Source organism: Syngnathus typhle, linkage group LG10 (assembly GCF_033458585.1).
Source record: "Syngnathus typhle isolate RoL2023-S1 ecotype Sweden linkage group LG10, RoL_Styp_1.0, whole genome shotgun sequence".
In the NCBI taxonomy this organism is placed as follows: Eukaryota; Metazoa; Chordata; class Actinopteri; order Syngnathiformes; family Syngnathidae; genus Syngnathus; species Syngnathus typhle.
The window spans coordinates 9,527,380-9,539,962 of record NC_083747.1 but is presented as its reverse complement, the minus strand read 5'-3'; the positions used below and the strand labels follow the sequence as shown (position 1 = coordinate 9,539,962).

The following is a 12,583-nucleotide window of genomic DNA, read 5'->3' as shown; positions in this document are numbered from 1 at the left end:
CATTATAATCCAAATCATAAAAAAGGCAGTGGCTTCCTTAAACGGATCTTCCAAAAAACATTTAAATTCAACTTAACCATTGGACTAAAGCGTTTGTGATTCATGGTTAAATAATAAATTAAAGACTCTAAATTAAAGACTAGAATCACAGCAAATTTATGTTTTTAAGCATTTGTTGTAAAACAAACTTAAATGTTACAATTTCTCAGAACACATTTGTTGACTTTTGACAACATTACACATTGGGAAATACTGCTGTTGCATAAAATGACATATGCTTCCAAAAGATATTGATTGATCATCTGCAGGCTGCTTTGCGGGAAGGTAAGGCGCCCCGTCCAAGCAGCTTAACCTTAAAACAGTATTTTTTGTAGTTACATCACGATGATATGAGATTAAAGTGTAAACCAATAGTTCAGTGGCCTTCTAGATAAGCTCTGGGCTCAGTAAATGAGCATATTGGCTGGATGTGTTGTGAAGTATTTTCCCACAGTTCTTCTCTTCCAAATGTGGTTACCAGATTAACTCTTAACAGCTAGTCCCAAGGGAAGAAACATGACATTTAAAATGAAATGATCTGTCATGCAAAATTCAAACAAACATGAGGGAATAAACAGCTGATTTACAGCACTCGCAAACAACCTGTAGTTTTCAAAGAAGCTCTCAAGTGCACTTGAAGTTAAGTCATTTTCAAAGAAACCAGAAGACCAAATTGCAGATTCATTTTGTGGGACGTACTGATCCGCCGCAGTCTACACTCAACCCTTTAGTTAAAAGTCACTGAGGGTGTCGCCTCACACCAGGACAGATGAGTTTCCATGGGAGGAATGAGGATGTCTGGCCAAATCCACTTTTCCACCTTATTAAAATGGATATTTCCAAGTTGTCAGAGGGTGAAGTCTGGGTTTTGCAGACTCTCGCTGACAGTAGGCTTCCTTTCGCCACTGGTTCTGTATCTCCTGTGGCTCTCTCTCTTCCACTGTGCGGTATAGCGGGTTCCCTATTGGTCCCAAGCCAGCAGAGTTCTGGCAAAATGTACAGTTTTCGCTTAGCAGCAAACACTAATTTACTCTGACTCCACGCTCTTTTGAGTCGGCAGGGCAATTCCCAAATTCCATTTGACAAAATATATAATTTGTCCCCCATCGTGTAAATGCTTGTTCATGGTAAAAAACTGGGTGTAAAACTGCTTGGCGAGATCAACAGTGATCTTGTGTGCATCACTCTAACCACCAGTCTGGAATAAAGAGTGGGCATTGGGAATTTCAGTCTACCAAAGCTCAGCTTCAATTAAGTTTCTAAAATAATTTGATTAAATAATATTACATTATACCTATGGTATGGGCACCCCAGCAGTATATGTGTAACCAATATACACATAGACACAGATTATTCTAAGTAAGTAGTTAATTGATGATGATTGTTATTATTATTATACAATATATAACACTTTTATTTTTCATTAATTTAAACTAAAACCAATGTCATCCAGAAATGGCACAATACTTAGTATGTGAAGCAAATCAAGACAAGTACCCTAAACTCATTCAGAGAGTTTTGGCCCCAGATATTTATGCAGCAAGGATTCTGGACACAAACAAGATTGGAAATTGGGTCGAAGCAGTTGCTGATGTGTTTGGCTTAGCTCACACAGTTAATCTTTTGCCAATGCACAAGGGTGCTCAGCCCATTCTGCCTCCAAACTCGGCAAAGCACCAGGAGACAGAAGCCAAGGTGCAACGGAGACCCTAGGAGCTGCCAATGACTAAGAAACCTGCAAAGGCACACCTGGAAGGGCTCTAGGGGGTCACGCCTCAAGAAATGCCAGGAACCCCTACCACCACACAATCAACATTGCATGTATTAAATCAGAGTGCAGATATCTCATAGGGGGGCCATAGCAGATTACTGGATGGCAGAGTCTCCTGAACAAACACCATCACCAGTCACGTACTGCATAAACAAGTATTTATGTGTGCCCGCCTAAACTTGTGTGCATGAATTGGTGAGACAAACAAAGTTCTCAAGTTTTGTGACACGAAAGGGGGATTTGATTGTTGAATTTCAATAAAAACACATACATACATCTCCATCTTGGATTAATTTGAATAATACACCATAAAAAAATCTTTAAAAACATTGTCATAATAATGGTTATAAATTCATCAATTTTCATCAGTGAGTCCGCATAAGTTATCCAGTCTATTATTAGTCCAATGACCATAGATTATCTGTCATGCATTTATGAAGGGAAATGCGCCTCAATTGTAATGTCTATCCATCCGGCTTCTATCACTCATATCCTCACAAGGGTTGCAGGTGTACAAAAAGCCTATCCCAACTGAATAAGAGGCGAGAGGCAGGCTACTCCCTGAACTGGTTGACAGCCAAAGTGCAGGTCACATATAGAGAAACAAACAGTCACACTGTTATTCATAACTTTTAAAAATAATGGGCTTTTTTCTTTTTTTGATACAGTCAGAATCTAGAGTAGCTGGAGAAAGTCCACCAAGCGTGAAGAGAACATAGAAAACGTCAGACAGGAGGGCTGGAGTCCTGAATCAAAGGCCCAGCCTATGTAGGAATTGTGAGATTGATGTGCTCAGTGCTGGCTGCCACCATACCACCCTTCTGGTAATGTATATATTATGATAAAACATAAAATACAGAATGTTTTTACGATTGCATTCATGGGAGCTAGCTAGTCGAGAGGCAGTTAATACTGGATTCACATTTATGCCATAGAGAAACCTGAAAAATCCCCTCTCTTGTTCCAATCTCCAGTTGACGAGGGAGGCATAGTCCATTCAGGAAGCAGGTAAATTCTGTCAGACATGATGAAAGAGTGTCCTTGGTTGAAAACTATATATAAGCGGTTCTTGCTATTTTTGACAGGATTATCTCAACAGAGTCAAAGAAACTGAACACAATCGACAAACACCACATACTCTCGAGACGATGAAGACCTTCAGTTTGTCTGTTGCAGTGATCATCATGCTTGCTTTCCTTCTGATTCAGGAGGGTTGCACCATCTCTACTGATAATGGGGTAACCATATCATATACAGGCTATACATTTCTTTTTTAATCTGACATCGTTTCATCCTGGAAATATAATTCATAGGATCATGACCAGCATACCGATGACGCAACCGCGGGAACTGCTGATGAGATACTGGCAGACCAATGGAACGTATGAGCTTTTAATTCATCGATACTTTTTAAATCAAAAACAGTTCTCAAGATTTGTGTTGTTCAAACAGGTGCCAGACAGCAACAGGCAGAAACGCCACAGTGGACCTTGCCGCTTTTGCTGTAATTGCTGTGGTCGTATGAATTTCTGTGGCCTCTGCTGCGAATGGAGATTCTAGGAATCATCTACATTGTTACAGCAATCAAAAACTATCTGCATTTGGTGGTTGTGCATGCTGATATGCTCAGCAAAGTGACCCTTAGGACAAAAAAACGCTTCAGAAATGTGTCTTTTCTCAATAAAAGCCAATTTAAACAGTTAGTGTTGTTTGCGTGGATAATTTAACGCACTAATAACATACATTCATTTCTTGAACATCTCATTAGGAAAATCTCAGATGTGGCTGGAAGAACAACATTTTATAATGTTAATTGACTGGAACAAGATGTCCATTTCAACTGTATTCATAAATCACTTTAAAAACATTCATGACTACATACCAACTGCTGCGCATGAATTAAAAATCAGACATATGAGAATGACAGTTGAAGCAATAAATCAATAACATAAAGACAGTAAATAAAAAAAGAAAACACTAAAACAATGCCGTAAATACATGCCATGAGCCATTCTGACTCAAAAGCAAGAGAATAAAATATGTGTTGTTAGACAAGTTTTAAAAATAGACAGTCAAATATTTTGTGCTAGGTCATTCCAAAGAGAGGCACTGGACACTTGACGCCTCCATTAGCACAGCCAAAAAAAAATAAAAATAAACTTAAGCTAGTTGAAGTGAGCTTCAGAACTATTTGGTTTACATAACCCTAACCCATCCCCTTTCACCCTCGAACCCAAGTGACCTCACATCCATCCATAGAGCAGGTGTTGCACCAGACGCTTATGAAGCAAGGATTCTGGTCCTGATGACACGAGTACTAAAAATTGGGTCACAGTGGTTGCTGATGTTTTGGCATCAGATCAGACAGTCAAATTTTCTGCCAATGCAGAAAGGAGCTCAGCCCGTTCTGCCTCCAAGGTAGGCAAAGCCAGGGCACTAAAGCCAAGGTGCTACTGAAACCCCAATACAGAGGAACTTCCAGAGACCATAAAAAAAACACCCCACCTGACGCAGCCAAGCACTCAGGCACATGCTGAGTGCGTAGGCTCCAGGAACTGCAATGCACATATCGACAAACAATTATTCCCATCCTTGGACAACTGACATACCCAAACCCAATAGGCATTTTGGGTGAGCGGGGGGGCAGAAATGAGACTACAAGAGAGTGGATTGCCAACATACCAATCCTAGACAGGAGACCTGGAGCCCAGAATCTAAGACCCAACATAAGCACTTTGAGGTTGATATGCTAAGCCCTGGTCCACCATGCCACCTTAATGTAGTATAGTATGATGTTAAAGCGCAAGACATGTGGAGCACTTTTTGATCACATGACACTCATGGGACCTAGCCAATTGGGTAAGTAGTTAAAACTGGATTGACATTTGTGCAACACAGCAACCTGAAAAATTCCCTCTCTTGTTCCAGTCTCAAAGTCCACTCCACTGGTAAATATTACCAGCCATGATGAAAAAGTGACATTGGTAAGTATAAATAAAGCAGTCTTTGGTACTTTTGACAAGAGTAACTCTACAGACTGAAGAGACTGAACACAAACAACAAACTCCACATCTAAGGACAAAAATGAAGGTCTTCAGTGTGATCATCATGCTTGCTTTCCTTTTTACTCAGGAGGGTTGTACCTTCTCTACTAATAATGGGGTAAGAATATCAAATAAATACATTTCTTTTTTCTTCTTTCTTTGTTATATGCAACTATTTTTCCAAGTCATCCTTTCACATTGTAAATTCAAATCACAGGACCCCAACCAGCATTTGATGAACGCAAGAGCTGAAGGAGCTGCTGAGATCCATGCGGACCAATGGAAGGTATAATGCAGTATTTTGAATCAGCATGCAGAATCCGTGATCATTCAAAACAGTGCAAAAAATGAAACATTGTTATAGAATGATAGCACGGGGTTGGTGTATCATCTCATATTCTACACAACAGGTGGTATGCTTAGGTTGTGCATAAAAGGGTTAAAGATGGTTTGTTCCAAACAGCAGTGAGGTGGAATTAATCATTTCAGTTAGCCGTTTTGATGATAATTTTTAACAAATTTGCATTTTACAAACAGGAAGAGGATGTGGTAAGAGCGAGAGATGAAGTTTTGGAAACATTTGAGATGCAATCAGATGAACCAAAGGTAGGTCAACATACAGGTGAAAGATGAAATGAGTGATGTTGAACCACCATGCTCATTTTAGCTGTTTTGCACACAGATGGATTATGGTGCCAGACCTGCCCGCAATGCGAGAGATTGCCGCTGGTGCTGTAACTGCTGTCGTAAAGAGCCTACATGGTGTGGTGTCTGCTGTGACTTGTGATTCCTGGAATCTTCTGTCATCAACCTGTGTGCATCCTTCACTACACTGATATTAACATTTCTGAAAAACATTGTCATACATAAAATCAAATCTGACTGACAGTAGTTTTTTTCAAATGATTAGTGCAAGAAAGAAGCTCTCACAATGCCCAGTGTGCTATAATAGCCCTGCTTTAAGTCTTACTATACAAAATAAAATATTCATTAGTCTAATTACAAATGGATGTTTTTTTTTTGTATTGCAAGGGTTGCTGAAGTTCCTTGTGTTTGTCCATATTTCTCCCTAGTGTTACACCTCATGTAAAATGGACGAGGTCACAAACACAACCTTAAGACGTGGCCACTATTTGTACAGAGAAACAATATCATACAGGGTTTGGAGGAGATAATCAAAACATGAGGCTACTGGCGGGCCTGGATGTTGTTTCTGAAAGGCCAAATTACTGGATAATCACGGGAAATATTTCATACGGTGGCTTTAGTAGCAATTAGCCTGTCATACATGTGGTCATTTGTTAAAAATAAAGTTGGTAGAGACCCAGAATGAGGTAGGAAAGAGAGGACAGACACATAAATTGAAGTGCAAAAAAGGACAGATGGGATCAGTGACCAGGACCGGGTAAGACTGGTTGATGGCTGTGTGCTCACCCTTGACTTGTTTGGGGCGAGTATTGATAGAAATGAAACACACCATGGAAACACAAGCCAAAACAAATATGACAGGATAAATCAGGACTTGAGACTTAATTCACATAATCCTTTGAAACGTTCATGGCACTGCTATGTCCATATTTACAATACATGTTAGTTTGGGTATAACTTTATCTGAAAGTTTTGTACCTGTTCTGAAACTGTTCAATTGCACTTCTGCTCTGGAAACTGGCTATACAAATAACACTTTTTTTTTTTTTTTCTTACCCCAGTCCCCACTGGGTTTTCTCCGGTATTGCGGTTTCCTCCCACATTTCAAAAACATGCATGGTAGGCTGATTGACCACTCCGAATTGTCCGTAGGTGTTAGTGTGACTGCTGGACTATTACCTTGTCTCTCCTTTGCTGTTTTTTCAGTTCTTGCGCAAGTTGTATGGAAACTCTCAGGTTATGTAAAATTCATTTGACCCTTGACTTCAGAGTAGACATTGGTGTAAATGGCATTTGAATGTTTGTCTCAATAATTCTGACTAACATTACTTTCCTTACAGAGAAAAAAACAATTGTAAACACAAAATGATACATGCGCTACAACATTATACAAGTTTGAATGACAGAAAAATAACAAAGTGAAAGAAAGCTGGACAGGTCTTTCCATTATTAATTATTTAGAAAGCTTAGCACTAGTGATGTACAATCAGTAGCAAAAATAATCTAATATTTCTAATATACATATTGTTAGACTTCATTTTCAACAATGCTTTTGAGTGACTTTCAATTAGTGCACAATATGTACCATTTAGCCAACAATATGCTAATGTTAATAATATAAAACTGATCTTTTGTTCATAAGAGGATAGTTCATTAAATTAAACAATGTAATATGTTCAAACTTTCGTTGTGGTTCCATCCATACAGAAATTACGTTATAAACATCAATTTGTCAGAGAATGGGCAATTCCGAAATAAAAACATGTTCAGAGGATTCTTCACAAAAACAATAATGAGTAAATATGTGATTTTTTAAAATTGTTAAATAAATATTTCGCTCGTAAGGCTTACACCGGTATCATCAGCAATACCCGCCATTGCGTGTGGATGTCAGTTAGGGATTGTGGGTGAAAATTATTTGAAAAAATACGATCCTCTTTTATATTCAAAATGAAGCACCTTTTTTTTATCTGTCTTTGACCCAATCACATTATCCAACAAACATTAAGGAAATGTGGCATAAACGATTTTCAAACACAGAAACACACACACATGCACACACACACGCACACACGCACGCTCACGCAGTGGTGTAACATTGGCTGCCAGCAGTGTAAAGATCGTTGAAGAAATAATACTTAAACGTGCAAGACAAATTTGCTGCTTGCTAGCTCTTCTACTTATCCAATAGAGCACTGTGACACATGACATTTAACCACTATGGTATGAGTTCCTTTGTGCTACTTTCAGTATGACTGGATTGTTCGCAGCAATTATAAAGACCACAAAGGTCAAATAAGTGGTCTGGTGTTAATTTGAAGCAGAATTGGTTCGGGAACATAGAAACACAGACGGACTAATGGAGTTAAGAATGGGGAAGCGTTATACAGAGAGGTCACAAAGTGACAAGCTGAACAATGGCAACACTGTGGTTGCTATTTAAGACTGTGTAATTGCAATTTAATTCACCCTCACAGTCACAAAAGTCCATGTATGCATAAACACACACACTTTTGTACAGTGTCCATACACACAGACTGCTCGAGTTGACCCTAACAGACTCGCTAATACTACACCCATGTTTCCTTGCGGGGGGCTGCATAACGTGCCAGCAATGACTCGCGCCCAGACGGATGCCCGTTTTCCGCCCCCGTAAGAACAGAATTTCTGCCAAACCACACAAGGTGATAGTAAATGTAGAGGGTTTTGTTCAGCTTCTTAACACACACTCACATACATGCGCACACACATACACACACTGACTCATAACCACATGGGCGCACACAAAACAGAACGCAGCCAGGCAGCAATTAGAGGCCTGTTCATTGTTACCGCCAGTAAACTTGTTCCATAAATCGAGAATCTAGTGTTTCAAAAAAAAAAGTACATTTTTGTGATAATCATGCAGCATTTTCCAGATAAATATTGCATTCACTTGGAAAAAATTCTGCTGTTTTTCAGAGTAATTTCTCAGTGGCCTTTTTTTTTTCCTGTTTATTTGAATAGTTTTTTTCTGTAGTTAGAAATATTTTTTCCAAATAAAGTTTTTTTGGTATATTTTTTTTCTGTATTTATTTTAATGATGGGGGACAGAAATCTGAAAACAGAATACAGATTATTCCATGGATATTAAAAAAAAAAAAAAAAATGAGGAAAAACTGTTGCTTTTTTTTTTTTTAACCTTTATTTAACCAGGCAAACAATTAAGAACAAGTTCTTATTTACAACTGCTGCCTGACCCAAAGAACAGTGGCTCTTTGAATCCAATGAACTTCTGTAGCACTCAGAGGTGACTAAGATATTTTAGCCATTTCCATTATATGATAACCCATGTTACTAGATATACAAACAATCAAATGAATTATTATGAATTCTTACTTATAAAATATTAATGGAGTGGCGTGAACTTAATTTATCTGAAGAGTGCTTGCTAATCATATGAATTGAATCACATTCATTTTCTGAGATTATTTCCACATTTGAGATGCTATTTTGACTGCAATAGATACTGTGTTCAATATGCACTATTCTCATTGTTTTATATTTTCAGTATTATATTTGACTACATAATGGGGCTCGTTACTCTCAGAGTACGAATACAGTGAATAGTGTAATGAAAATTTAATTGGCATTACAGAATGGGGGCGGCTCGGTGACGCACTGGGTAGCACGTCCGCCTCACAGTTAGGATGTGGCGATACTCAACAAAATATTGAGACAATGCAGAATCTTTGAGATTCTCCTTCCATGCACTCGGTGTTACATATTTTTCTTTCATTTATTTTTTCTCATCTCAACATCCATTCATGAGGCTCTCATCTTGTGTAACAAAAGTGGCACAAGTAAACATTGAAATAATACAAGACACAAAAGTTATCCTTTGACGCTCTGAATGCAGCTCATGCACCATGTCTTATGTCTCATTCTTCGCCTTTTACATCGTTTTACCTTAGAAACTTAAGTTATAAAACCCCAAATGTTATGTTGATCAAAGTTATGCAAACTTCAGTAACTGAATTGTTAGCATGTTAAACTGCTGACAGTATTTCTTCAGAAAACCAATAATGACTGGATAGCGGACATCCTGAAATAGACTTTAGGAATTGATTCAAGTTAGTGTTCCCTTTGACAACAGTTGTTTCAGACTCCTAACCGACAAATGAGTCATCATTCATGTACAGTTAATCATTTAAACCAGCACCAGGCAAGAGCTTAGTGTGAACCAGAAACTCTACCGCAGGTCACACTCTGCAGTAAAAGCTGTAAGCCATCCGCCTCCATGCACTCCTACGTAGAGACACAATCAATGCCACTAACATGAGGTCAAGACCTTCTCGACTGCTGAGTTGATTACACACACTTGTACAACCCACATACTGACCAATAAAATCTGCTGTGCTGAGGATGATTACTTTGCTGTGAAACCAAAGATTCAATCTCAGCAATTTAGGAACAATCCCCGGGCTCCTAGCACTAGTTATACCCACTTGAGATATGCTTCTGCAGATACTTCTTATTTTGTATTTTTGAACGTATGAATGGATATTTCCTTTTCAGACCTCCTTTTGATGAATGAAAATGTTTCTGATTCATTTCTCGGCATAATGTGACTCTGAATGAATGTTGGGCGGCAAAACATTCCAGAACAATGAGACCCCCGTTTTACCCCCTGCTGTACTCATACCCACTAAAATCTGCTTACCCACAATGCAACACTTGGCTTGAGTAAACAACCCCCCGAGAACCTGTGTGCAATGCCCACTCCAAGAAGCCACAAGTGTGAGCCCTGGTGCAAATACATCCTTTCCTGGCCCTTAGTGAGCATAATATATCCTCTTCAACTGTTCTTAATATACTTTAATAAGACCTGTTTTCGATTATTTCTCCCTGGAAACCGGTAGTAACACGGCTACTCGGCACATATAAAATTGAATGAAAGGAGTGGGATTGCCAAAGAGTCAAGAGGGGGAAAAGGAAAACTTGTGGATTTGTCCACACCAGCTGGAATTGGAGCCCAATATAATACTTGTGCCCATGGCTCTGAAAGTACCACTATGAGGAAATATATGCCCAGCCCATAATGTTTTTAAGGTGTGCATGATTCAGCTCAGGTCATAAAATAGTACCTACATGTCACATCCTGTGTGGAAGGACATCGAGGCTCAATTTACCTCATCGGAACAACGACAATGGTTAAAGTGTTGTATTTGGAACCCACATTTGAGAGCAACAAGGGGCCAAGAACTTATTGTACCCATGGGGGAAAAATATACCAGTTTGGTGAGAAACGCCTGCACTTAAATTGATGGTTGTAAAAATCCATGTCCCCAATGCACCTGTTGTTACCAAGCTGAGCTGCAGGTACACTTCCACACACAATAAAATGAATGATACACACCCCACTAAAATTAACGGAACAGTGTGAGGCCAAGTCCCAAATTTTTGCTGTAGACTGAAAAGGTTCCGTTTGGCATCAAGAAATGAAAACATGACAAGATTTCATCATACGTCGTATTTAGGCTATATGGGGATATGATACACAATTTAGAAGACAGCATATTTTGAGTTTGTAATGATACTCTATATTTCCAGCCGAGTCAAAGTTGTAGAAGAGAAAGATATTGAAAACAGTCCCAAATTATGGTAACAAACAGGTCTTTAAACATTCGAGTATACTGCAGTTGGCACATGTAACATTGATAGTCAATATGGTAACGCTGCAGCTGTGCTTACCTTTTGGGTTTGACGCGACAGTGCTTTCGGGAACTACAAAAATCAGCCAATCTGGCTGCCTAGTCCTAAGCGGAGAAACTTACCGATCATGTAAATTGTAATGACACAATTTGGAGAAATTTACAACGGGTCATTTATGGGAATATTTTGAGAAGTAAGAAGATAATTGGATTTTCAATTTGTCCTTTGTAAAAAAAAAATCCTAAAGTGAATAAGTCTTAAAATTAGATTGTGAATCCTTTGATTATAAAAACTGCAATGAGGCCTTTGGCCAATTGACATGACCAAACATCTACATGCTTCTTATGTGACACTTTTTCATGCTTACTATACAGCAAACTTCTTTCACTTTTTTTTTGTCGGGTCACTCCCTTCAATCTATTCTTTTGTAACACGTCTTAATACTTTTACTCGGATAGAAAACAGGTAGCTTTAAACAAAATATTCTAAGTTGTGTGTCAGATCCCAATGTATAAATCAAACCTGAAACAGAATCCTGGGTTTAAGTCTCATCTTTATCTTTTGATGTCAACTCCAGTTTTAAATCTACATTAAAAAGAAAAGAAGTCAGAAGTTCAGATACTTTTGGAGTGGGGTGCAGCCATGTGCCGTGCCTCCTGCCACCAAGCCGGTAACTTTCCGCCACAGTCTACCTGTCACAGCCCCGCCCGCTCATCAACTCAATCACCTGTACCAGCCTCTTCTCAGACCCCCCCCCCCCCCCCCTCCCATATATATACAATATATATAATTCAGTAAACAGAGTAACTGTTTTTTCAGTAGAGAATTCTGTATTTTCACTCCACTATAATCGTTTTGCAATTTCTTTTCTCATCATTTTCACTTTGTAAAAAAGAAATGTCTACGGCAAAATAAAAATGGTCAAAGACGATTAACTTTTATTGAAAAACATTTACTTTGGGCGTTAGCGGCCAACACCAAATTAGGTCATTCAGAGTAGACTTATATGACACTTTGGAAATGGGTGATTAAAACAACATTGAATGATGGGCAACATGTGGCAATCGTATTCATTAGTATTAGGATTTTTTTTTTAAGTATTCCGACATACGTTTTGGCCGAACCCCATGGTTGACCAATGTAATTCCAGATTTCCTTCAACTCAAAGGCCAAGAGGTGATTCATTATAACAGCAAATTATAAAAACATGTAACATCCAGTGCAAATTTTGTTGCCATTGGAACAAATGTGTCACTAGGGCCCCAACTTCAAATTTACGGTAGGATATACACAGCATGGCGAAATAGAGTGCAGTTCTCCATGGCCTTTTTCCTTCACTGTCTTCCATTGGTTGCTGTAGAAGTGTGCAAATACCACTAGTAACTTG

General features: G+C 38.7%; 1 protein-coding gene across 1 annotated transcript; it reads left to right on the top strand.

Annotated features, from left to right (window-relative positions):
• Window positions 1-2,483: 2,483 nt before the first annotated feature.
• Window positions 2,484-3,495, top strand: LOC133161014 (hepcidin-like). Its single transcript, XM_061289184.1, has 5 exons — window positions 2,484-2,634; window positions 2,746-2,818; window positions 2,896-3,048; window positions 3,124-3,192; window positions 3,263-3,495. Exons 3-5 carry the CDS (start codon window positions 2,959-2,961, stop codon window positions 3,368-3,370), a joined length of 267 nt encoding a protein of 88 aa, XP_061145168.1. The 5' UTR covers window positions 2,484-2,634; window positions 2,746-2,818; window positions 2,896-2,958; the 3' UTR covers window positions 3,371-3,495.
• Window positions 3,496-12,583: the final 9,088 nt, after the last annotated feature.